Here is a 27,889-nt window from a genome sequence, read left to right as displayed (position 1 = left end):
TTTTGTTAACCCAATTCAGTTTGAAAAAAAGTTACGCACTTGTTTTGCTTTTTTGACTATAAAGAATCAAAAATGAATCAAAATAAACATCTTGTGCTACTGAAATGTAATAACAGTAAACAAATCTAAAAGTAAATCTAGAAATAAACCTGTAATTTCAGGAGCAGCTGAGAGAATGAAAGAAATGAATGAAAAAAATAAGCTTAAGATAACAGGAGTCAACCATACAATTCTTCAAGCCTTCCCCACCATTCAGTACAAACATCAATGATGTTTGAATTCAATCTGCTTTTCTGCCCACTACCCTTTATTGTCTGAGAGACCAAAGCCTATAAGTCGCCTTAAATAGATTCGACAATGGAATATCTGCAACGATCTGAGGAGAATTCTAAGCATTCACATGCTTTCAGTGAAGAAATTTCTCCTCATCTCAGTCCTAAATGATTTGATCCCTTATTCTGAAACAACCTCATTAAGGAATAGTATCGACCAGTGATTCAGTAAGAAATTGTATTTGTATAATACTTTGAACATTCCAAGACACACTACTGAAATTTCAACAAATAAAATTTAACGTTCAACGGGCAATTCCATTAAGTGATGAAACACTGAGCCACATAAATCAGGTAGCTCCCAGACACAATTCCTAATGTTTGCTGTTATTGGTCAGGGTGACATTGGCCTTAGTGCCTGCACCTTGAAGATTGAAAAAGGAGAAACGCAGAAACAACAAAAGAAGAGCATGATACAGACCCTTCTCATCCACCTCTTGATTCCTTTCACCATTAGGCAAGGTGGAAACCCTAGCTGCACCTGTTTATGTAACCCATAAAGACTGACTGGTGAATTCTGTGAGGTAAAGACTTCTTATTAGATTGCAACAAGACTTGTAAGTGACTTATTCTAATCAGATATTGGATTTGTTTCAAAAAATTAGCATGGTGAAAACTTGCCATTTATGTTTTATTTTCAATATAGCCCCTAGAAATTATGCCAAATATTGAGCATACCTATATAAAAAAAAGCCTCAACTGCCTTGAGCCATTAGAAAATGCAAATCATAATACAGTGCACAGCACAGGCTAAGACATCTTTTGTACTACGTTAAATTTTTGAAACGAAGAACCTTTATAATCAACAGCAATGACACTTGCATGCCTGTGTTTACTTTCTTCTCGTGGTATTTTTGAATGATTTCCATTCCATTCTGTATTAAACATCATCTTATGGGTGTTGTTTGTGGATCAGCACACTCTTTCAGGAATTGCAGTAGTAGCTGAGAATTTTAAGAGCATCCCAGTAGTAAGCTTTGGGGAGTGGGTGGGTGTGGAGTTGCAGTAAAAATTGTCTCAACTGTACAAAGTTGCAAAGAGATCTCAACAGTTTGTGAGTGGGTTAGAAACAATGGTGAATGGAGTTCGGTATGGGCAACTGTGATGTCATCCACTTTGGATCAGAGAATGTTAGGATATTGGTGTTACTAAAGGTCACTTCAGCAAAAGTCACTCAATCCTAATGCATATATACACAGAAGGTAACTAAGAATGCTAATAGAGTTTTGTTTTATTTTGTTCTTGTGACATGAGCATCACTGGCTGGGTCAGAATTTATTGCCCAACCTAACTGCCCTCTGAAAAAGTGATGGTGAACTACTGCAGTCCGTGTGGTGTAGGTTCACCCACAACAGTGTCAGGAAGAAAGTTGCAGGAATTTGACCCAGCAGCACTGAAGGAACACCCAATAGAGTTCTGGATTCCAGATCAGAATAGTGTCTCTTGAAGGGGAACTTACAGGTGGCAGTGTTCCTATGTATCTGCTGCCCTTGTCCTTCTAGGTGATAGAAGTCATGAATTTGTAAAGTTTCAATAATATTTCATAGCTTTAAAATACGAAAGTGAAGAAAGGATGATTCAGCTGTGCACAGCTTTTTTTCAGCTTCATTTGGAATAGCGCATTTGGGTACCAAACCTCAGGAATGCAGTGTTAGTTTTGGAAGGGATGCATCATCGATTCATCATATTGCTACCAGGCCTACATTGAGATTAGATTCCATAAATCTGATTCGTATTGTCTTGAGTTGTGAAGATTGAGGGATAAGCAAATTGAGGTGTTCAAAATGAGAAAGCAATTTAATGGAGTGGATCTAGAAAAATGCTTCACTTTGTTGAGAAAATACAAACAGGGATGTAGTATGAAGAATTTTACTATTTCAGATAGAAAATCAGAAAGCACTTCATGGCGAGTGGAAATTTGTAATTGTCTTCCCCAAAAGGCTGCGGACTCTGAATTAATTGCAGTGAAATGACAGAGATTGTTAGATTTTCTTTTTGTGGTTAAGGGTGTCAAATAAAGATGGATATTTGGAGTTGCGGTACAGACCAGTCAGAATTGAAAGATCAGACTAACTTGCACCTATTCCTATATACAACTGGTAAGGCCATCAAATTCTCAGTAGTGAGCCCGAACATCTGCATGTGGAATTTATCTGTTGGAACCTTTCCATGCAGTTTGCTCTAATTCAGGGTCCATGGAAATTGTTAATGCACATGATGTGTTCTGGCCTTGTCAGGTTGAGAATGTTGCATCATTATATTCAGTGAATGTGTTTTTAAGTTGTGGATAATTAACTTTTCCATTGAAACATATGTACTGTCCAATTTGGCCTAAAACTTGTCTGATTTATCATAGACCAAACTGTCTTTAATAGAGATTTGTATTTTTCAGCTTTTTTTAAGCACAGATAAGTGAGTAAAATATACAACCTTGTTTTCATTAAACACATCTGAAGGGTGTTTTTCTCAAATAAATCATCTCAAGATGTCTTTTTTTTCATGAGTACCATTTTGTTTCTCTTATAGCCGTCTGAAAAAGGAAAGTGACAAACCACTTTAATTCCTGAACCATATGAAGGCTCACTGAGACGGGCAAAGGTCAATCAACCAGTACTTTGGAAGGAGCTCTGACATCCTGCAAGAATGACAAAAAGAGATCTTCCTAAAAAGATTTCCAACCCCATCCCCTCACCCCACCAAAAAAGATCGTATGATTTTATTTTGTAATATTCATCTGTGGAGGGGGCTGGCTGTGGATCGTTGCACGACATTGCATTTGATTATATGACAGTCAAAAATGCACGCTGAGCAGTGTTTCCAGCTGTTCTTGTAATGGTACTAGACCGAGTTTCAAACGGTCACTGCACAATGCAACCTAACTAAAACAAAACACAAAAAGTTAACAGATTTAAGTTCTGATTATAAGTACTATAGTACATTTTATTACTCCTTAAATAATATGTAGGATATCCTCATAATTTTAAAGAAAAGTCAAATCTATGGCATGGCTTTTGAGTTTGTAAATAAAGAAAATTAAACTTATAAGTAAAGGATTAGTTGTGGATTTCTAATTGGATAACAGATTGCAAAAGTTAAATGTTTTAAACAGCTTCAACTCCTTTAATTAAAGGAGAAGTTAGCTGTGTGGTAATGTTTCCTCTGAAATGGAGTGTTTTTTCTGTGTCTAGTAGCAGTGGCATGCATCAAAAGGTTGCAGGGATTGTGGTCCAGACAAATGTCAACATAGATTTTAATGAACGTAATAAAAGGCTACATAAATAGTATTTTACCATCACTGGGTTTGGGCATCCCATACCATGCTGGTCAACAATGCAGACTATTACTAGACTGATCTCTTGCCAACAGCATGAAAGAAATCTAGGCTCTCTGTTCAAATCATAAAAAATATTTTCAGTATCCAAAATATTTGAGACAGTTGAATCTTTTACCACTGTTTTATAGTGATAATTTTATGATTTAATATTTAAAAAAATTAGGAACAAATAAGCTACTTTTGTATTTGCGTTTAACGTAACATCGAGCATTTTTGCTTTCATTAAACATGCATTAAAGTATTGCACATAACTGTGGCATCATGCTAATTTTCTACTTGTCAACCTACTTTCGCATGTGGAGAAAACCGACAGCCCATAATTAAATATCAGATTCAAGGGCATTAATGTGTCACAAGTCGTCTTCACAAAAATTAGGTAAACAGTTTGGGAGTACGGGAAAATAGGACCAAAAGTATGAATTGAACTTCTGTGTTATCATGCACCTGTCACTCTGTCAATCAACAGAAGTTTGTTATCAAACATTTAAGCAGCTCAGACCTCCCCATTGTAGAAGTACATTGTGCACAAGTGTACTTTTCTCACTCGATGGGAAAACTTTTAATGAGGAGAGTTTGAGGTAGAACAAAGGCTTGTCCGTACTGGTAGAAAAGTCCTTTCTATTTCTGAAATAAATGTTCTGACAAGATATTGATTCAAAGAATAATTTTAGTCAATCAAAAAGATTCAGTTTTTAAGTCCCTTTTATAATATATATATCATAGCAGCTATTTTGGTTTTGGGCTTTTGATTACCTTGCAGAGATTTATACTCATTTTCCTTCAGTCCTTTACCATGATGCATTAATGTCTGATTTCAGCAGTGTGGGTATCTGAGATACCAGCAAACTGAGCTGAAAACCTGTCAGTAAATAACATTAACTTTAGAGCAGGGGCTGACTGATATTGCTCTTTTGTCAATAATAATGTTTTTATATCTTAAACAATTGAAAATACCACTCTTAAAATGGTTTTGAAAGTTTGAACTTTACATTTTATCAAAGAAGGTATCACTTTGTTGTCAGAAGCTGAATGCAGAGAGTCTGGCTGATGTCTGCACTGGGTAACTGGTTTCCTGATGGTGCGTATTTGTCTTTCCCCTTGATTTTATCAAGGACTGTATATTTTCCATTGTAGACTGTTATGTGGTGTTCACTGTCATAGGACTGTGTTTAATTAAAAAGAACGAACTACATGGTGTGCTCACACCCTGGATAGTGACACAAAGGTTCAAGTTTTTATTTTGCTTTTGTGTTTTCCGAAGTATAATGTTTAATGTTGTCAATGGTCCAGCTTCTTATTTCACTGCAGCATTAGCAGAATGTACATTCTGATGCTAAATTTATATATATCTTGAAGCTTAATGTATATAATAGTAGTTTGCCATGGGATAACACAATGTAAACAAGAAGTAGAAGCAAAGATTGTGAGTCCTGTGTTTTCTCCATTTGAGTATTTTGTAATTTTTGAAATATTTGTGACTTAAATAAACCAGACAGAGCTGCAATGTTCATGTTTTCATTTAGCTACAAAACTTGAGGTCAAAATGCCAGCTCACTTCTCACTGTTAGTTTCCAGTGTGCTGATGTTTGCACTAGTTAAAATGGTTTGCTTCTTGTATATGTATAAAGACAACTAATTAGGTTACCGTGAGGGCCATTTTATTCTCAGTAAGTTTGGTAACCTAACCGTTATAAACACTTAATGAGAAAAACTGTCAATTGAATGATTATGCCTTTGATTGATTGACATCAGATTGTTGTGAATGCAACCACTGATTAAGTATTAGAACACATGGACATGGAATAAGAGTGGGTCACTTGGCCTATTGAGCCTGCTCCACTATTTCATAAGAACTTGGCTGATTTGATTTTAACCTCCATTTAATGTTTCTGCATATTCCCAATAATCTTTCAAAATTAAGAATTTATATACCTCCAAATATTTTAAAATTCTGTATCCATTGCCTTTTAAGGAAGGGAATGTCAAAGTCACTCGGCCTTCTGATTGGAAAAAAAGTGTCTCCTTACCTCTGCCTTCATGGGTTTAATTACTCCTAATTTAACAAAGGGGAGGGGTTTGACCTGTCCTTCTGATACAGTGCTGCTCTATTATCATAATTATTATAAACTTACAACACTGATGTTCCTGTCCTTGTTCATATTTGCAACCTGGAATTACACCTTAGGATTGTAGCAGACAGAGACCTTACAACCTTTAACTAAAACGCTGTCTATGATTTCATGCCTTTCATGATGAATGGGAAGCTTTAATTCAGCCTTCAGGTGACAAGATGGTGAGAGTAGGTGGGGAGTTGTGGGGTAGGGATTGATGCTCATTTATGGAAAATCCTTAAGATGAAATAAATATGTTTTACTGCTCCACCATGATGAGTGGAATTATAATATTATATTCCATTAATTGAGAATAAAGAGAACAGTTTTCGCTAATAGGTCAATAATCAGCGGACAACAATTTTAAAAATAAACTTTCAAAAGGACAAGGGAAGATTGGGACAAAAACATTCGCAATCCAGAGTTATGATGATCTGACCTGCTTTGCCTGAAGCATATTCAAGACTAACTTCCAAAAGGTAAATCCATATTCTGCTTTAGAAGGGTCATTGATGGTGGAATTGGGAAGAGCACAAGTAGGCCTGATTAAATAACCATTTTGACAGAGTTGTCACTGATGTGATGAGCTGAATGCTTTGATGCTGCATTACACAACGCCCCAAGGCTACACAAAATACACACAGTCCCAGTTGTAAAACCCTTTATTTGAAGAAAAGGTAGATGACAAATCAGCCATTTAGAAGTGCAGTCAGTTCTGTTATAACATAGTTCCATCCTTGTGCAATCTATAAGAAAACCATGTAATAACAGCTCTACTTAAACTAATGGAGCCAGAATTGGTGTTATAACCAATATATGCTTTAAAATAGTGTCCCCAGTTCATCAATCCTATTATGGCAAATCTGTGTTAATGAAATACGTGTTATAGCAGAACGACCTGTGGCCAAAATTGGAATGCAAAGCTGTGATCTGTTTTACCTGTAGTGTCCACGTTCAGACGATGTTGTTGAGCTTGACGAGAACATAGATGTAGAAGCAGGTTCAAGCCACATATCCCATTTGAGCTGCTCCAGCATTGAATAAAATTGTGACTGATCTTCCATCAACAATCCATTTTTTTTATGCCCTTGATTTATTTGGTGTCCAATTGCAATTAATCTACCTGGTGATTCTTAAACAGTTGAATCTTATGGGAAATGTTTCAAGTAACTGAATAAACAGCAGGTGCCACCTCCACAAAATTGTGTGCTGCAACATCTCAGATAAACAAGGAGCAATTATAAATTGACTTGATATAGACAATTTGCACAAGAAAACATCAAATTTTCCTTTATAGGTTATTCAAAAAGAAAACAAGTGAAGTAAGAAAGGAAGTATTGGGATTGATAACTTAAAGCTTGATTAGAGCATTTTGTTTTAAAGGTGAGTGAGGTTTGGGGAAGAATTTCAGATCCTGGAAGCTCACTGAAAGTTAGATAGGATTCCAAGACTGTAGACAATCTTGTTCAGATTGAGAAAGTGGTCGGAGAGGGGAACAGAATCAGTGATCAGAGTAGTGTGTTTTTGGAAAACAACAAAGACAATGACTTATGATCTTTCCAATATTTAATTCAATGAAATTGAGTGTCCAATGAGCAGTCTGCGAATGCTGGTGTTACAATAGGTCATGATTGGCAAAAATGAGGTAAGTTATATAAGTGTGCATATGGATCCTGACGCCGTAAGTTTAGCTGATGTTACTGAAAGGCAGCATTTGGATGTGAAATAGCAGGATGTCAAGGAGAGTTCATTTGGGGAATCCAAAGGCAAGCAGTGTAATGTGATCAAAGAAACCACTATAGGAAATGTTCTGGCTATGATTGGATATCTGAGAGCTAAAGGAGAAGGATTGTTCAACATTGGTAGGCACTGTTCTGATAAAAGCTCAACCTGAAATGTTAATTTCCATTTCTCCCTGCAAATGCTGCCCAAGCTGCTGAGTATTTCCAGCATTTTTTTGTTTTTACATCAGATTTCCAGCTATCAGCTATAATCTGCTTTTGCAGAATATGAGGGGCATTGAAGAAGGGTAGTGTAGTCAACATGTTAAAATGCACTTGCATTCTCCGGCACCTTTATCATTATAGTCTAAACTTTCTGTACAGTTCCTTTTGATGCTCGATACTTTGTCCCATTTCCACATTGTTCACTTTATCTCGGAGCTTAAACGGTATCATATTACAACACCGATACAGGCCGTTTGGCACATTGGTCCATTTTGATGTTTATGCAGCACATTAACTTCTTTCCATCCTTTCTCATTTATAACTACGTCATTTTTTTGTCTTTAATCTGCCCAGAGTCCAATAGGAATATAACAATCTGTCTTTGCCTGGTTCACTCATTTGTCTCTCTGGCAACATCTGTTTCAAAGTGAATTGTGCACAGGAGGCATGTTGTTTACAACTCTGGAACATGCTTTTCTTGGCTTGATTAACATGCCAAAACCTGTCTGAAGATCAAAAACAAAACGAATTATTGCAGACCAGGCAGATTGACGTCTGTTAGTCACATTAAGGTATCTGGGCAGCAGGCCTGTCTGTATATTTAATCATTTTTATCAATTGACTCTTGCTAAAATTATAAAGTGATAAAAACACTGAATCTGCCCCAGTTTACAAGAGGCTCAGTTTTCTTTTTGAAACTTACATTCTATCTGGAAACAAAAGCATTTATTTTTTAAAATATTTTTAGGGGTCCAACTGCATAGCACTATTTTCCCTCTTCTGCTTACTCAAATTCTTCACCATAATATAAAAAGTCTCAGCCAGTTCCCTTACTAATCTTGAGTACCTCAATTAGAATAAATTAAAATCCCCTTTTCAAAAACAACAGGTCCAACTTCCTTTTTTTTATGATGTACAAAGTCTGGAATTTGCCTAGCTCTATACCTTCTCAAATTCTTTCTATAATTAGATTACCAGAACTGCTTTAGACTGGATTAGACCAGGCCAGCACCTTATGAAACAACAAAAGATATTTGACTTTCAAATGATATGTTGATCAGTACCTTAGTGCCTTTTTATTTTATCACAATTAAGCAGTGGATAAACAATATCCACAGGAGTCCGTAAGCTTTTGCTCTGCGTCTGTATTAACTTTTTGACCTTGAGTCAGTTGATAGCACTCAGCATTTATCACTCACTAAAATGTGAGCCTGCATCTCACCTCTCAGCCATGTTACAAAAGCACAGTGTATACACTGGGAAGTGCAATGAAATCTATTACGTAGGCAAACACAGCAAATGTTATTCACATAATGCCATAATGACCAGTTAATCTATTGCTGGTAGTTGAGGAGAAAACTTGGATCAAACTCCCTTTGCTTACCTATATTATCTCATGGAATCTTTCATATCCACTCAAACAATTGAGTGAGAAATGTTCTGAGGTTAATGCAGGGGCACCAATAAAGCAACATAGCTTATGTTCCATTCCTGCACTGATGTTTGAAGCCACAATTTCAGATTCCTGGACAAGAACACTGGTAACTCTGCAGTGTTTTTATTGTTTCACACAAGTCCGCAAGAAATAGAAGCAGGAGTTGGTCCTTAGAGTCTGCTCTGCCATTCAATGGGATCATGGCTGATCTGACACTCCTCAGGTCCACTTTCCCATAACCTTGATTCTCCAACTGATCAAAAATCTCTCAACCTTAAACATACACAAGCATTCAGTCCCCACAATTCTGCATGCCAAGGAATTCCAAAGTCATGCAACCCTCTGAGAAGATATTTCTCCTCATTGAAATCTTAAATTGGCATTCCTTTATCTTAACACTGCCCTCTGATCCGTGACACACTCACAGTGGGGCAGCAACATCCTCCCAGCATTTGTCCTGTCAATCCCCTTAAGAATTGTATGTTTCAATGAGGTTATTTCACAATCTTCTAAACTCCAATGAGTAGAGGCCCAACCTGTTAGACCATTGCTCATAAGATGGTCATTCCATTCTGGAGACCATCCTACTGAATCTGAACTGCCTCCAATGAAATATTACCTTTCCTTAAATAATGGCACAAAAACTGCCAACAGTACTTCCTCAGAAGAGCTTCACCCATTGTTTATTTAAAATCAAGTCACCTTGGACAATCATTGGGTAAGATGAGGACTGTGGAAACAGTTGAATTTTACTACTTGGTCAAACTACCTACGATACCGAAAATGACCAAAACTATTGGTTGAAGGGGAGTACTCCTGTACAGGAACAGTAAGTGACTGTTGAAGAAACCAATGAAAAGTTTAACAAACTGGCAATCCAGTATCAATAAAGGAAAAGATTGCTATTTTCCCCAATCATTTGTTAAATTTGCAAGTTTTGTGAAGGTTTGTAGCTCAGGTTGAGGTTTAGGGTGTAGGTTTGCTCGCTGAGGTGTAGGTTTGATATCCAGATGTTTCATTACCTGGCTAGGTAACATCATCAGTGGGGACCTCCAAGTGAAGCGAAGCTGTTGTCTCCTGCTTTCTATTTATATCTTTCTCCTGGATGGGGTTCCTGGGGTTTGTGGTGATGCCATTTCTTGTTCGTTTTCTGAGGGGTTGATAGATGGTATCTAGGTCTATGTGTATGTTTATGGTGTTGTGGTTGACGTGCCAGGCCTCTAGGAATTCTCTGGCATGTCTTTGCTTAGCCTGTACCAGGATAGATGTGTTGTCCCAGTCAATCCGTGTGTAGGGCTACGAGGGAGAGAGGGTCGTGTCTTTTTGTGGCTAGCTGATGTTCATGTATCCTGGTGGCTAACTTTCTTCCTGTTTGTCCTACGTAGTGTTTGTGGCAGTCCTTGCATTAAATTTTGTAGATGATGTTGGTTTTGACCATGGGTTGTACTGGGTCTTTTAAGTTTGTTAGTTTTTGTTTGAGTGTTGGTGGGTTTGTGTGCTACTAGGATTCCAAGGGGTCTTAGTAGTCTGGCTGTCATCACAAAATGAAACAAGATAGAATTCCTAGAGGCTGGCACTTCAACCACAACAAACACATAGACCTAGATACCATCTATCAACCCCTCAGAAAACGAACAGAAAATGGCATCACCACAAACCCCAGGAACCCCATCCAGGAGAAAGATATAAATAGAAAGCAGGAGACAACAGCTTCGCTTCACTTGGAGGTCACCACTGATGATGTTACCTAGCCAGGTAATGAGACGTCTGGATATCAAACCTACACCCTAAACTTGTTAAATTAAAAATCAATTATGGAGATAATCAAAATGTTTTAAAAATGAACTGAAAATCACTAACATTAAAAATAAAAAGTTGAAAGGCATTGTAGAAGATGGAAGCAATCTTCACTGAAACAAGTAGCAGTAGTCTTTTTAGAAACTTTGTAATATTTAATATCTTTGGAGCTCTAACTAAAGTAGTTACTTTGTGGAGATAGAAGACAAATAGTCATACCCTAAAGCTAAAAGATGATTAACATTTTCTTGAAAACTAAAAGTTCCATATACTGTATTTGTACATCATGAATTTAGCATAAGAATCGCAGGGAGGAGTGTCATGTTAATGAGGGTAAATACAAGGTTGGAAAAGCTGGAGACTAATAATATAACAATGGTGGTAACGTTATGTTAAAAATCACACAACACCAAGTTATAGTCCAACAGGTTTGTTTGGAAGTACTAGCTTTCGGTGCACTGCTCCTTCATTAGGCAGTTGATGAAGGGACAGCGCTCTGAAAGCTCGTGCTTCCAAATAAACCTGCTGGACTCTAACCTGGTGTTCGGTGATTTTTAACTTTATACACCCCAGTCCAACACTGGCGTTGGTAATATTATGGAATGGGTGAAGTTTTAAATGGTCGATGCACATTGTTTTATTTGGAGTGTATTTTTACCTATCAATATTCCAGTTGGGAATAGGTGTCAGTGATTTAGCATATTCCATCCAGATTTCTTTAAGCAAATTTATTTTTGTTTTTTGTTTAAAATGTTAACTATCAGAGAGATTCAAGATGGCAGCAAGTCTGAGTCTGTAGTGCTCTGCCTAAGACTTGGGCAAAGTGGGGCACCCGCCTTGGCCGCACCTCTTAAATCATTTAAAATAGCTTTTGCCCAGCACAGTTAGTCATTTTACATCAAACTTGGACAGTTTGCTGTTGTTCTTAAAATGACGAAGGGCAAAAATTCAGGTGGTTCGCAACAGACAGAGACGCCTCCCCCACCCCTTTCCACAGCAGCAGAGACGTCCGCGGTCTCTTTCATTGAACAATCGAGAACCAGCTGGGAGTCGTTCTCAGTCACGCTGCAGAAGCATGACGGAGAAATTTGAATGCTTAAACAGCGAGTCGGAGGGGCGGAGCAAAGGGCCGCTGCCTCGGAGACTGTTACCGAGTCATCCATGGGCCGAGTCTGGGCTCTCAAGCAGCGAGTCCGGACCTTGGAGGAACACATCGACGACCTCAACAATCGGGGCTGTCAGAAGAATATTCGGTTGCTGGGCCTTCCCGAACGGGAAGAGGAAGGCCAGCTTATAGACTTTCTGGAGCAATGGCTCCCACAAATATTAAAGTTGAAGTCAGGACCAGGCCAGGTGTGGGTGGAGTGGGCCTACTGGGTTGTACACAGGCCCAGGTCGCACCAGCGCCCCCACCTGGTTATGTCCTGGCTCCAAGGGTATGCAGAGAAGCAGCTGCTCCGGGAAGGATCCCCAAGCCATGATGCACAAGGGTTCCAGGATAATGTTATTCCAAGACCTTTCCCCAGCCTGGTCTGCAAGAGAAGGGCATTCAATGAGGGGAAGAAGCGTCTTAAGAGGCCTAAATATCCAATACTCTATACATTATCCAGCAATGCTGCGCTTTAGCCATGAAGGATACCTATATAACTTTGGGTCACCAGAAAAGGCTAAAGAATTCTTAGACTCTCTTAAATAGACTATGGAACTTAAACTGTATGGATAACGATTTTATTTTCCCCTCCCTGGTTTACCCCTTTATTTTCCTTCTTTATGTTTTTTTCCCATTATCTTTCCCGGAGGAGTTGGGGAGGGGATCTTATTTGTAACTCTCTCTTTGATTTCTTTTACAAGTCGTGTGGCTTATTTGATGTGTATGGGAGGAGGGTTTTGTTTTGTATGACCTTTTTTTTAAAGAGTGGGGTTTTCTTCTGACATTTAATTTAGTTATCTAATACCTGCTGGGATTGTAATTTTGTAGTTTTATATATTTATATTTAGTATTATTCTTGCTAAACACACCTAGGTGTTAGTGTGGGTGGAGAGGGGGGTTACTCACTTTTAACTTTGATTTCATAGAACACTTTGGCCCAGGCATTATAGAATGGGATAGACAAAGGCGGGGCACAGGTTAGGAGAGGTTATGGTGGGGTTATTGATAGGTAGTTACACCCCCTTGGAGCAAGGGGGAAAGTCTCCTTTTAAATATGTTTTGTATTTTATTTACTCAGGAATAGTTTTTAATTGTGTTGGTGTAAATGTCTTAAAGAATTTATGCTTTTATGAATTTTCTATGGTCTTTATTCAAGGTGTTTTGGGTGGTTCTTCCTCCTGGGGTGTCTCGGGCTTGCCTGGGCAATCATGGCTAGCCATTCGCTTAGGTGGTGCACCTGGAATGTCAAGGGAAGTAATTCACCAATCAAAAGGAAGAAGGTATTAGCAAATCTCAAAAAGAAAGGGTTGACATAGCTCTTTTACAGGAGACACATTTTACTTGACAAAGAGCACTTAAATAGGGTGGGTTCAGTCAGACTTTTTTCTGATCTTTCAGTTCCAAAAATAGGGGAGTAGTTATTCTCATTCGGAAAAATCTTCCTTTCCAAATCTTAAGTCAGATAAAAGATGAGTCTGGGCAGTATATACTGATCAAAGCCCTAATATGGAGAGGAGTATGGAATTTTGAATCTTTATTGCCCCCCCAGTACACCCCTTCAAATTTGTAATGGAAGCATTCTCCAAGTCAATGGCTTTTGGGGCCTGCCATACAATTATAGGAGGAGATTTTAACTGTATTATGGACTCAGAGACAGATAGGATACCTAAGAGTACTATGGGTATACCTCTTAGATCTAGGCAATCTAGGTAGAAGTGACCTGTACAAGAAGGACGGCTTACGCCTAAATTGGAAGGGAACTAACATACTGGCAGGGAAATTTGCTAGAACTGCTTGGGAGGATTTAAACTATAAGGTGGGTGGGGGGGTGACCCAGGGAGATAGAGAGGAAAGAGATCAATCTGAGACGGTACAGCTGAGAACAGAAGTGAGTCAAACAGTCAGGGCAGGCAGGGACAAGGTAGGACTAATAAATTAAACTGCATTTATTTCAATGCAAGAGGCCTAACAGGGAAGACAGATGAACTCAGGGCATGGTTAGGAACATGGGACTGAGATATCATAGCAATTACAGAAACATGATTCAGGGATGGGCAGGACTGACAACTTAATGTTCCAGGGTACAAATGCTACAGGAAGGATAGAAAGGGAAGTAAGAGAGGAGGGGGAGTGGCATTTTTGATAAGGGATAGCATTACAGCTGTGCTAAGGGAGGATATTCCCGGAAATACATCCAGGGAAGTTATTTGGGTGGAACTGAGAAATAAGAAAGGGATGATCACCTTATTGGGATTGTATTATAGACCCCCTAATAGTCAGAGGGAAATTGAGAAACAAACTTGTAAGGAGATCTCAGCTATCTGTAAGAATAATAGGGTAGTTATGGTAGGGGATTTTAACTTTCCAAACATCGACTGGGACTGCCATAGTGTTAAAGGTTTAGATGGAGAGGAATTTCTTAAGAGTGTACAAAACAATTTTCTGATTCAGTATGTGGATATACCTACTAGAGATGGTGCTAAACTTGACCTACTCTTGAGAAATAAGGCAGGGCAGGTGACTAAGGTGTCAGTGGGGGAGCACTTTGGGGCCAGCGACCATAATTCTATTCGTTTTAAAATCATGATGAGAAAGGATAGACCAGATCTAAAAGTTGAAGTTCTAAATTGGAGAAAGGCCAATTTTGACGGTATTAGGCAAGAACTTTCAAAAGCTGATTGGAGGCAGATGTTCACAGGTAAAGGGACGGTTAGAAAATGGGAAGCCCTCAGAAATGAGATAACAAGAATCCAGAGAAAGTATATTCCTGTCAGGGTGAAAGGGAAGGCTGGTAACTATAGGGAATGCTGGATGACTAAAGAAATTGAGGGTTTGTTAAGAAAAAGAAGGAAGCATATGTCAGGTATAGACAGAATAGATCGAGTGATTCCTTAGAAGAGTATAAAGGAAGTAGGAGTATACGTAAGAGGGAAATCAGGATGGCAAAAAGGGACATGAGATAGCTTTGGCAAATAGAATTAAGGAGAATCCAAAGGGTTTTTACAAATATATTAAGGACAAAAGGGTAACTAGGGAGAGAATAGGGCCCCTCAAAGAACAGCAAGGCGCCCTTTGTGTGTAGCCACAGAAATGGGGGAGATACTAAATGAATATTTTGCATCAGTATTTACTGTGGAAAAGGATATGGAAGATATAGACTGTAGGGAAATAGATGGTGACATCTTGCAAAATGTCCAGGTTACAGAGGAGGCAATGCTGGATGTCTTGAATGTGGATGTCAGTTAAAGGTGGATAAATACCCAGGACCTGATTAGGTGTACCCAGAACTCTGTGGGAAGCTAGAGAAGTGATTACTGGGCCTCTTGCTGAGATATTTGTATTATCGATAGTCACAGGTGAGGTGCCAGAAGACTGGAGGTTGGCAAATGTGGTGCCACTGTTTAAGAAGGGCGGTAAAGACAAGCCAGGGAACTATAGACCGGTGAGCCTGACCTCAATGGTGAGCAAGTTGTTGGAGGGAATCCTGAGAGACAGGATTTACATATATTTGGAATGGCAGGGGCTGATTAGGAATAGTCAACGGGGCTTTGTGCGTGGGAAATCATGTTTCACAAACTTGATTGAGTTTTTTGAAGAAGTAACAAAGAAGATTGATGAGGACAGAGCAGTAGATGTGATCTATATGGACCTCAGTAAGGCATTCGACAAAGTTCCCCACGGGAGACTGGTTAGCAAGGTTAGATCTCATGGAATACAGGGAGAACTAGCCATTTGGATACAGAACTGGCTATCACATCCATTAGAGAAAGTGCTGGTGTTTTGACTTGTGATCATAAAAAAAATCAATACAGCCTTTAGAAAGTTCTATTTTGAACTGTATAAATCACAGGACTGTGAGGCTAGAACCAAGAAGATGGAGTCCTTCTTTGGCCTTTCTGGACTTAACCTCTGAGTAGGTGTCGATCCTTTCCTGCTGCCCGGGCAACCCAGGAAGTACTCAATGCAATTAGACAGCTTCAGAGTGGCAAAGCGCCTGGACCAGATGGATTCCAGGTTGAGTTTTATAAAGAACTTACAGGGGAACTGGCTGGTCCACTGATAAACATGTATAATTACTCACATAGTCAGGGCTGCCTCCTGCCTTTGCTGAGAGAAGCAAATATCTCTCTCATTTCTTAAAAAAGGAAAGACCCCAGAAGATTGTTCATCATATAGACCAATATCCTTGCTAAATGTGGATTTTAAAATCCTTTCTAAAATGTTAGCATTAAGACTGGATAGGGTCTTACCATATATCATAAAAGAGGACCAGACGGGATTTATCAAGGGCTGTAGATCAATTAACAATATTAGAAGGGTCTTAAATATGATACAAGCCTATCAACAGGGTAGAATACTGGGACTAGTTGTCTCCATGGATGCAGAGAAGGCATTCGATCAGGTAGAATGGTCATATCTTTTTTACAGGGAGAAAATGAGGACTGCAGATGCTGGAGATCTGAGCTGAAAATGTATTGCTGGAAAAGCGCAGCAGGTCAGGCAGCATCCAAGGAACAGGAAATTCGACGTTTCGGGCATAAGCCCTTCATCAGGAATGAGGAAAGTGTGTCCAGCAGGTTAGTCCCTCCTCCCTACCTTTTATCTTAGCCTGCTGGACACACTTTCCTCATTCCTGATGAAGGGCTTATGCCCGAAATGTTGAATGTCCTGTTCCTTGGATGCTGCCTGACCTGCTGTGCTTTTCCAGCAACACATTTTCATATCTTTTTTACACAGTGGAAAGGTTTGGTGTCAGAGAGGTATTTTCTAAATGGGTCTCAATATTATACAATGACCCCAAAGCAGCTGTGATCACCAATGGTTTATGTTCAGATAGCTTCAGTATTGGTAGGGGCTGTAGTCAGGGATGTCCTCTCATCATTGCTATTCACGCTAGTAATCGAACCACTAGCAGAAGCTATATGTACTGACCCTAACATAGCAGCTCCAAGGGTTGGTTCGGGTTAACATAAAATCACACTCTATGCAAATGATGCCCTCCTTTTCTTAAGTAATCCTTTGATATCCATGCCCCACCTAATTCAAGTAACTAATCTATTTAGTAGGTTCTCAGGCTATAAAGTTGAAAATGTGTTGCTGGTTAAAGCACAGCAGATTAGGCAGCATCCAAGGAAAAGGAAATTCGACGTTTCGGGCATAAGCCCTTCATCAGGAATGAGGAGAGTGTGCCAAGCAGGCTAAGATAAAAGGTAGGGAGGAGGGACTTGGGGGAGGGGTGATGGAGATGTGATAGGTGGAAGGAGGTCAAGGTGAGGGTGATAGGCTGGAGTGGGGTGGGGGCGGAGAGGTCAGGAAGAGGATTGCAGGTTAGGAGGGCGGTGCTGAGTTGAGGGAACCGACTGAGACAAGGTGGGGGGGAGGGGAAATGAGGAAACTGGAGAAATCTGAGTTCATCCCTTGTGGTTGGAGGGTTCCCAGGCGGAAGATGAGGCGCTCCTCCTCCAGCCGTCGTGTTGTTATGTTCTGCCGGTGGAGGAGTCCAAGGACCTGCATGTCCTCGGTGGAGTGGGAGGGAGAGTTAAAGTGTTGAGCCACGGGGTGGTTGGGTTGGTTGGTCCGGGCGTCCCAGAGGTGTTCTCTGAAGCGTTCCGCAAGTAAGCGGCCCGTCTCCCCAATATAGAGAAGGCCACATCGGGTGCAGCGGATGCAATAGATGATGTGTGTGGAGGTACAGGTGAACTTGTGGCGGATATGGAAGGATCCCTTGGGGCCTTGGAGGGAAGTGAGTGAGGAGGTGTGGGCACAAGTTTTACATTTCCTGCGGTTGCAGGGGAAGGTGCTGGGAGTGGAGGTTGGGTTGGTGGGGGGTGTGGACCTGACGAGGGAGTGGTCTTTGCGGAACGCTGATAGGGGAGGGGAGGGAAATATATCCCTGGTGGTGGGGTCCGTTTGGAGGTGGCGGAAATGGCGGCAGATGATACGTTGTATACGGAGGTTGGTGGGGTGGTAGGTGAGAACCAGTGGGGTTCTGTCTTGGTGGCGGTTGGAGGAGCGGGGCTCAAGGGCGGAGGAGCGGGAAGTGGAGGAGATCAGGCTATAAAGTCAATTTTATGAAATTGGAGACCATGCCGTTCGGTAATCTCGCCTGTATATCCAACTTACCGGATGGATCTTGTTTTCCCTTTCGGTGGTCACTGGAGGGTTTTCTATACTGAGGTATTTTTATCACCCCAATATTTGGTCAGCTGTATAAAGCCAATTTTGTGCACCTACTAGAGAAAATAAGTCCGGACCTACAACACTGGGGAGATCTCCCACTATCCTGGTTAGGTAGAGTAGCCCTAGTTAAAATGAATGTTCTACCTCATCTCCTATAGATAAAATAATGACTGCAGATGCTGAAAACCAGATTCTGGATTACTGGTGCTGGAAGAGCACAGCAGTTCAGGCAGCATCTGAGGAGCAGAAAAATTGACGTTTCGGGCAAAAACCCTTCATCAGGAATACAGGCAGAGAGCCTGAAGGGTGGAGAGATAAGTGAGATGAGGGTGGGGGTGGGGAGAAAGTAGCAAAGAGTACAATAGGTGAGTGGGGGTGGGGATGAAGGTGATAGGTCGGGGGCGGGGGGAGTGTGGAGTGGATAGGTGGAAAAGAAGATAGGCAGGTAGGACAAGTCATGGGGACGTTGCTGAGCTGGAAGATTGGAACTGGGGTGAGGTGGGGGAAGGGGAAATGAGGAAACTGTTGAAGTCCACATTGATGCCCTGGGGTTGAAGTGTTCTGAGGTGGAAGATGAGGCGTTCTTCCTCCAGGCGTCTGGTGGTGAGGGAGTGGCAGTGAAGGAGGCCTAGGACCTCCATGTCCTTGGCAGAGTGGAAGGGAGAGTTGAAATATTGGGCCACAGGGTGGTGTGGTTGATTGGTGCAAGTGTCCTGCAGATGTTCCCTAAAGCGCTCTGCTAAGAGGCGTCCAGTCTCCCCAATAGAGGAGACCACAGCAGGAGCAACGGATACAATAAATGACATTGGTGGATATGCAGGTAAACATTTGGAAGTGGAAGGCTCCTTTAGGGCCTTGGATGGAAGTGAGGGAGGAGGTGTGGGCGCAGGTTTTGCAATTCCTGCGGTGGCAGGGGAAGGTGCCAGGATGGGAGGGTGGGTTGTAGGGGGGTATGGACCTGACCAGGAAGTCACGGAGGGAACGGTCTTTGCAGAAGGTGGAAAAGGGTGGGGAGGGAAATATATCCCTGGCGGTGAGGTCTGTTTGGAGATGGCGGAAATGTTGGCAGATGATTTGGTTTATGCGAAGGTTGGTAGGATGGAAGGTGAGCACCAGGGGCGTTCTGTCCTTGTTACGGTTGGAGGGGTGAGGTCTGAGGGCAGAGGTGCAGGATATGAACGAGATGCATTGGAGGGCATCTTTAACCATGTGAGAAGGGAAATTGCGGTCTCTAAAGGAGGAGGCCATCTGGTATGTTCTGTGGTGGAACTGGTCCTCCTGGGAGCAGATACGGTGAAAGTGGAGGAATTGGGAATACGGGATGGCATTTTTGTAGGAGGTAGGGTGGGAAGTGGTGTAATCCAGGTAGCTGTGGGAGTTGGTGCGTTTGTAAAAAATATCGGTGTCAAGTCAGTTGTCATTAATAGAGTTGGAGAGGTCCAGAAAGGGGAGGGAGGTGTCAGAGATTGTCCAGGTAAATTCAAGGTTAGGGTGGAATGTGTTGGTGAATTGCTCAACCTCCTCGCGGGAGCACGAGGTGGCGCCAATGCAGTCATCAATGTAGCGGAGGAAGAGATGGGGAGTGGTGCCAGTGTAATTACGGAAGATCGACTGTTCTACGTAGCCAACAAAGAGACAAGCATAGCTGGGGCCCATACAGGTGCCCATGGCTACCCCTTTGGTCTGGAGGAAGTGGGAGGATTCAAAGGAGAAATTGTAAAGGGTGAGGACCAGATCGGCCAAACGAATGAGAGTGTTGGTGGAAGGGTACTGTTGGGGACGTTGGGAGAGGAAGAAACGGAGGGCTTGGAGGCCCTGCTCATAGCAGATGGAGGTGTAGAGGGATTGGATATCCATGGTGAAGATGAGGCGTTGGGGGCCGGGGAAACGGAAGTCTTGGAGGAGGTGGAGGGCGTGGCTGGTGTCTTGAGCGTATGTGGGGAGTTCCTGGACTAGGGAGATTAGGACAGTGTTGAGGTAGGTAGAGATGAGTTCACTGGGGCAGGAGCATGCTGAGACAATGGGTCGGCCAGGGTGCTCAGGCTTGTGGATCTTGGGAAGGAGGTAGAACCAGGCAGTGTGGGGTTCCCGGACTATGAGGTTGGAAGCTGTGGGTGGGAGATCTCCTGAGGTGATGAGGTTTTGTATGGTCTGGGAGGAGATGGTTTGGTGATTGGGGCGGGTAGGGTTATGGTTGAGGGGGCGGTATGAAGAGGTGTCCTCGAGTTGGCGTTTGGCTTCAGCGGTGTAGAGGTCAGTGCACCAGACTACCACTGCACCCCCTTTTTCTGCTGGCTTGATGGTGAAGTCGGGATTGGAGCAGAGGGATTAGAGGAGCTGCGCATTGTGAGGGTGAGAGGTTGTTTCCTATATCCTATGAGAATGCTCCCTCTGATGTTGCTGAGACTGGCATTGTGTAAGCTACACGTCTGGCTTGGCTCCTTTATTTGAAATCATAGATAGCCCCTTATCAAATTAGAGAAGCTGCAGCTTCCACAGGCAAGGAGAGGACTGGAATTTCCAGACTTTAGGAGGTATCAGTTGGGCTCTTTATTATCCTATGTAATGCATTGGGTCTCTTGTGACCCACAATCAATTTGGTTAGACATTGAGACCTCCCAAGCAAAACGCCGCCTCATCAATCTTTTATTTATGGATAAGATGAGAGCTATGATGGACTATTGCAAAAACCCTATTGTATTAAATACAATTAAAGCCTGGAGGATAATGCAGCAAGAGGAGGGTAACTTACAGAAAACCTCTCCTTATACCCCTATAGTGGGAGCATCGGGTTTTCAGCCAGGGCTGACATTTAAAACCTGGAGGTCCAGAGGTATCTCTTGCTTGGGGAACCTGTTCGATGGGGAGGTTATGATGTCTTTTGAGCAGTTGCACAAGAAGTTTGGACTGCCTAACAGGGACCTTTTTCGGTATTTCCAAATACGTGATTATATACAGAAGAAGACCACATTAATAGACAGTCCCTACAAATCGGATAGGGAGAGAAGAGTGCTATGGCCAATGGGTTCACCCTCGGTCAGTACTCTTTATCACTTATTATATAATGAGATATCGAAGGACATGGAATGACTGTTTAAAACATGGAACCAAGAATTGGGGTTAGAAATCCCTCTAGAAATGTGGGAGGACATCTGGGAAAATGTCAGAAAGATCTCTCTTTGGAATAGAACTCAAGCTATTCAATTAAAGATAATCCATAGGGCTCATATAGCACCAGAACGACTGGCAAAATTTAAGGTAGGAGCATCCCCAATGTGTCCCAAATGCAAAATTGAAGTGGGCACTCTCACGCACTGTTTATGGACATGTTACAAGATCTGTAACAGAGACAGATCTGTAACAGGTACTGAGACAGAGTAGTGAATGCCCTGACAGAGATCTAGGTACAGAGATTAGATTAGATCCAGTGTCTCTTCTCTGGGCTTTTCAGACCTGCCCTGCCTGGAATGTGCACGGGAGGAAACTATTTTCCATTCTCACCTTTTGTGCAAGAAAAAATAATTTAGTGAATCGGGCAGCTGAGGGTCCTCCAGGACCTTCGAATTGGCACAGATTAATCATGGAATATATCCCCCTTGGCTTCCTCACAAAAATGGTGCACCAAAAAATTGAATTATTCTATAAAATATGGTAGCCCTTTTTGAACTATATCACCACAGATATTTCAGCCATACTGTCAAAGGCTTTTGTCTGGCTGTGGTAGTTGTTCTGGCTGGTCCAGGACCCCCCCGGGAGGAGGAATCCCGTATAAATATGGGTTTTATTATGACTTGATGTAAATCCATTTTAAGCATGTACTCAGTTATTTAATTATTCCTTTATTTTTCACTAGTAATGTATGATATTCTATTTTATGTTTTGGTTGTTTGAAGGATAGATTAGTAGTTAGTTGGGTTATTATTTATTTCTTTTTTTCTTATCTATTTAATTTTATATTCGTGTTTATACTTGTTTGTATTACTTCATAATTTTGTAAAAAATGTTTTAAAATTTCCTTTTTTTCCAATAAAAATATCTATTAAAAAAGTCAACCATAAAAATTTTTTAAATAGGCGAATGCAAATGGTGTAACGATGGAAAAGTAATTGTATCGTGTTTTATCAAAATACTTGGACATCGTCAAGTGATCCATTATGTTGAAGCACAATCACCTTCACAAGGTTGGCAAATTTGACACCCATTGGTGCACAAGGCAAGATCCATGAAATAGTGACCAAAATAAAATCCGCTCTGAGGTCCTGCTTAAATAAGAGAGGTGGACTATTATTCTGGGAGAATTCCCCTGCTTTTTGAATAATGTAACAGCACATTTAAAGTTCCCTTGAAAAGGATCGAGAATGATATAGAACTTTCCCCAATGTTGCACTGAAGTGTCACAGTGAAGGATTTCTCAGTTCTCTCGATCAGAGATAAGTATGCTACCTACTAAGCCAAGCTGACAGTGATTTAAGACTCACTTCATGCTTTGCTACATCCATTTTGTGTGCCCTGTGTAGTACATGGAACTTCAAAATGGTTACCAAGAAATCTAGAAATTCAGACCAAAGGAAGGACTCTGCAGAAGGTTGAAGGAGGGTGTATGTTTGGGATTTTTAAAAAAAGCATAGCTATTAAATAAGTAATTTAAGCACTCTGAACTTGATTCAATCATGGAGATTATTGGTGACAATATATGAGCATGAACAATTTGAGTTGTACATTGTGGATGAGTTTGATTAGACCTGCATTTCTTATGCAAATTCTAAATAATTTATTTTTAAGAACTCATTCACTCAGACCTATTTTACTGCTTCTTCATTCTCGTGCTTGAAATTCATTTTGTGCCTTTAAAGTAATCATTTTACAAGAATTTGACTTTTGACTGGTTTAGTGCAGATTCCTTTTTTTGGCTGTTGTCTGTTTGCTAAGTTTAAAAGAGGCTTTGAAATATTAAGATAGCCCACTGTTAACATATTAATGTATTATTCCTTAAAAGCACTGCTTGCAGGGTATTCTTAGGACTGGCATGAACAAGGCAGTTAAAAATGATGTGGATGATGTGTGAGAAGAGAATAATTTTAAAATTGCTCACATAACATGAATTTTCTTCATGCTATGATTGTAAATGGCTCTGAGCAATCCATCATTTGCTAAATCATTCAGGCCTTTTGTCTTTCACACAATGTTGAGAGTTCCAAATTATAAAATGTTAAATTCAGCAACAAATGTGGATCATTTCCATTATATCCAGAACTAAATTTAGCTTATGCCATTTTCAGGTTTGGAATGACTTTTTAAAATTTTTTTTAGATTAAATAGAATTTGCACACAGAAACTTTGATGCTACGCATCTCTCTTTAGCGTTAGATCATATTAACTCTGTTGTCACACAGAAGGAGGAATGCTTTGAATGTAAATGACTTGTTCCTGTGTTTGTACATCATCCAGAACCCCATTTCTTAATAAGGGAAGATTGTTCTACTGGATGGTTGAGGGAAGATTTACCAGTCCTCAAAATTATTGTTATCAAGTGGATAGGGGCAGAAACAGTTACTACTAGCAGGGGTGTAGGTACCTAGAGATTACACATTGAAAGCAATAGGCAAATATGCCAGGGAGTAAATGGCAACTTTTGCTTAAACTCAACGAGTTCTTCCAATCTGGAATGCAGTACTTCAAATGGTGATGTCAACAGTTCAATGGCAGCTTTCAAAATAGGATTGAATAGCGACTGGAGATAAAAAAACATTGCAGGCTGCAAGGAATGAGTAAGCTAAGAATGTGTAACTCCTTCAGAGAACTGGCACACACAGGTAGGTGTGGGGTGGCATGGTGGCTCAGTGGGTAGCACTGCTGCCTCATAGCACCAGGGTCCCGGGTTTGATTCCAGCCTTGGGTGACTGTTTGTGTGGAGTTTGTACATTCTCCCCGTGTCTGCGTGTGTTTCCTCCCACAATCCAAAGATGTGCAGGTTGGGTGAATTGGCCATGTTAAATTGCCAATGTTAGCTGCATTAGAGGGAAGTGGATCTGGGTGGGTTACTCTTCGGAGGGACAGTTTGGACTTGTTGGGCTGAAGGGCCTGTATCCACGCTGTAGGGAATTTAATCTAATCAAACAGCCTCTATCTAAGCTGATTAATTCTCTTTTAATTGGAGGTTAATTTGGAGGCTTTATGATGTGAAAAACTTGACCCTAGGTCTTCAGGCCCAGAGGTGGAAACACTACACTGCACTGATAAATTAATATTGATTTCAAACTCCCCCCACCCCCCATTACTTATGTCTCCCCAGAGCAGTAGCATACACCATTGGGATACAGGTTCAGTGACATGGTCACTGTACCAACTCCCTCCGATGATTTTATTGTGTCTAGTCTTTCTGTCACAGGCAACAAAGCTGAACTGGAATGTTATTTTACAAAGATTGGCAGTCCCCTGATATCTTACCCAGTTAGCCAACTAGCCATTGTTTTGTTTAGCGTTGTTGATGAGTGTAACAGCTTGACACAAATCTGTCCTGGTGGGTGTGTGTGTGTGTGTGTGGGTGTGTGGGTGTGTGTGTGTGTGTGTGTGTGTGTGGGTGTGTGTGTGTGTGTGTGTGTGTATATAAATGTGTACTTTCCAGCAGTGTTAGACAGTGCAATCTACAACACCTCCTGGCACTTGCATCAAACTCCATTCACCCAGAGCAGCCCTGCCCCGACCTATTCTACACACATCTAAAATTTTCACTCTTGTTTGAATCCCATAATGAACCTATACCTCCCTTTCCCTGTGACTTTCTCCAAACTGGTCCCTATGTTCTTGCAAATCAAGCTTCCTCTGCAGCCACGACTTCCTTCACCCTTCCACTGCTGATTGTGGCCTCACTTAAATCTGAACTTTCGTCCCTAATACTCTCCACATTCTTATCCTCTCTGTCTCTTTCAAGATGTTCAAAAGCTACCTCTTTAGCCAAACCTGTGGACATTTATTCTAATGTCTCCTCATGAGGCTTGTTGTCATTTTTTTCTGATATGTGCCTGTGAAACGTCATTGTTGATAGATGTTGGGCAGCAGATAATCCAAGGTTATATTTCCTATTTCCACATCAATATCCACGTTCGGGAATCTAGGGACTGGACTAAAAAGCAGTGAAGCTGCAAGGAGACAAATATTGAAAAAGTGATAATATTTTCTATCTATATATCCTTCCAACAAATTAAGTTAATCAATTCAAAAGATTTATTAAACATCTCCCAGTGGTATTTTAATAAAAATGTCAGTTCATGTTAGAAAACATAACAAGTCATATCCATAAAGCAGACATTGATGTAAAACTTTGTAAACACATTAGTTTAAACCAGAATCATCTTAGTCACAGTTATCCATCTTCATGTTCTGTATGTGCATCAGACTCGAGTCTCCAGCAGATTTTGGCAGATGAGAAACATTGAACAAAATCAATGTCAAAGAAAAAGATGAGGCAAGATTTTTTTATTTCAATTATGTGAAATGGACACAAGAAGGTGGATCATTATAATTTTGTTTTGTAGTGAATTCATGAATATTTGCAAGCAGAAAGATTTCAACAGTATTTTAACATGCTGCACTACATACTATATTCTGCTGATATTTTTCATTCTAATTGGAGCCTCTTAGAAACAGTTGTTTAAGATTAGATTAGATTGCTTACAGTGTGGAAACAGGCCCTTCGGCCCAACAAGTCCACACCGACCCTCCATTCCTCTACATTTACCCCTTGCCTAACACTACGGGCAATTTAGCATGGCCCATTCACCTAACCTGCACATTTTTGGACTGTGGGAGGAAACTGGAGCACCCAGAGGAAACCTATGCAGACACAGGGAGAATGTGCAAACTCCACACAGACAGTTGCCTGAGGCAGGAATTGAACGTGGGTCTCTGGCGTTGTGAGGCAGCAGTGCTAACCACTGTGCCACTGTACCACCAGTAAAAAAACATGAGATATTTGAAAAGCCTAGTTTGACTGTAATACAAGGGAGATTTTCTCAATGTTATATTTTCGAATTGGCTTTAGTTGTAGGAATTTCCAAGCATTCCAAAGATTTCTACACATCTCCAATTTATATGATGAAGTTGGGATTCGATTGTGTTTGTATAGACAACTTATTTCAAAGATCATAGGGAAGACCAGGGATCACAATCTTCATTTACGGAAGGACATTAAGAGGTTGATTGGGTCATTTGTTCATGGACATGTGGGTGCGTACAATCATCCAAGATTGTGGTATATATCCTTCAACGTGTTTCTACATTTTTTTTTCAAAATCTCATGACCATAAATAGGGAGAAATATTTTAAATCTAATTGCTATTACGAGAAATGACGACAAGGAATAATTGTAGGTCATTCGGCCCTTCATGGCCGATCTGATTTCAAATCTGACTATGCATTCTACTTGAGTCAATAGTATCTGAGGTGTGGTCTCACTGATGTCCTGTATAATTGAAGCGTAACATCCTTGTTAAGTCCAATTCTTCTCATAATAGAATCACATTAAGCTCTTGATGACATGGTATACCTGTGTGCTAACCTTCAGTGATTCATGCATGAGAATACAAAGATCTCTCTGCACCCTGGAAATCCACGGCTGTTCTCCATTAGGGACAGTCTCCCAGTGTAACAGTCGTGTCCATTAGGGACGGTCTCCCAGTGTAACAGTCATGTCCATTAGGGACGGTCTCCCAGAGTAACAGTCGTGTCCAGGGGAGGTCAGTTTCCCAGTGTAACAGTCGTGTCCATTAGAGTCAGTCTCCCAGTGTAACAGTTGTGTCGAAGAAGGGTCAGTCTCCCTGTGTAACAATCGTATCCATTAGGGACAGTCTCCCAGGGTAACAGTCTTGTCCATTTGAGTCAGTCTCCCAGTGTAACAGTCGTGCCCATTAGGGTCGGTCTCCCAGTGTAACAGTCATGCCCATTAGGGTCAGTCTCCCAGTGTAACAATCGTGTCCATTAGGGAAGGTCTCCCAGTATAACAGTCGTGTCCATTAGGGACCGTCTCCCAATGTAGCAGTCCTGTCCAGGAGGGATCATCTCCCAGTGTAACAGTCGTGTCCATTAGGGTCGGTCTCCCGGTTTAACAGTCATATCCATTAGGGACGGTCTCCCAGTGTAGCAGTCGTGTCCAGGAGGGGTCGGTCTGCCAGTGTAACAGTCGTATCTATTACTGATGGTATCCTAGTGTAACAGTCGTGTCCATTGGGGTCGGTCACCAAGTGTAACAATCGTGTCTATTAGGGGCCGTCTCCCAGTATAACAGTCGTGTCCATTACGGACGGTCTCCCAGTGTTACAGTCGTGTCCATTAGGGATGGTCTCCCAGTGAAACAGTCGTGTTAATTACTGATGGTCTGCCAGTGAAACAGTCGTGCCCATCAGTGTAACAGTTGTGTCCAGGGGAGGTCATTCTCCCAGTGTGACAGTCGCGTCCATTACTGATGGTCTCCCAGTGTAACAGTCGTGTCCAGGGAAGGTCAGTCTTCCAGTGTAACTGTCATGACCATTAGGGACCATCTCCCAGTGTAACAGTCATGTCTATTACAGTCAGTCTCCCAGTGTAACAGTCTTCTCCATTAGGGACA

The 27,889-nt window shown here is 41.2% G+C and overlaps 1 protein-coding gene across 6 annotated transcripts in view; it reads left to right on the top strand.

Annotated features, from left to right (window-relative positions):
• rerea (arginine-glutamic acid dipeptide (RE) repeats a) overlaps positions 1-5,170 on the top strand; it is a 575,418-nt gene extending 570,248 nt beyond the window's left edge. For 4 of the 6 annotated variants that reach the window (XM_060851826.1, XM_060851823.1, XM_060851824.1 and 1 more), the window contains 2 exons: positions 790-856; positions 2,859-5,170. In XM_060851826.1, coding sequence (XP_060707809.1) covers positions 790-832 — 43 coding nt within the window. In that variant the 3' untranslated portion in view covers positions 833-856; positions 2,859-5,170. The remainder of the gene's footprint in view (positions 1-789; positions 857-2,858) is intronic. The other 2 variants (XM_060851827.1, XM_060851825.1) reach the window with 1 other exon arrangement.
• Positions 5,171-27,889: the final 22,719 nt, after the last annotated feature.

The sequence above is a fragment of the Hemiscyllium ocellatum genome, chromosome 37 (assembly GCF_020745735.1).
Source record: "Hemiscyllium ocellatum isolate sHemOce1 chromosome 37, sHemOce1.pat.X.cur, whole genome shotgun sequence".
Taxonomy (NCBI): Eukaryota; Metazoa; Chordata; class Chondrichthyes; order Orectolobiformes; family Hemiscylliidae; genus Hemiscyllium; species Hemiscyllium ocellatum.
This window is presented reverse-complemented; position numbering and strand designations above follow the sequence as displayed.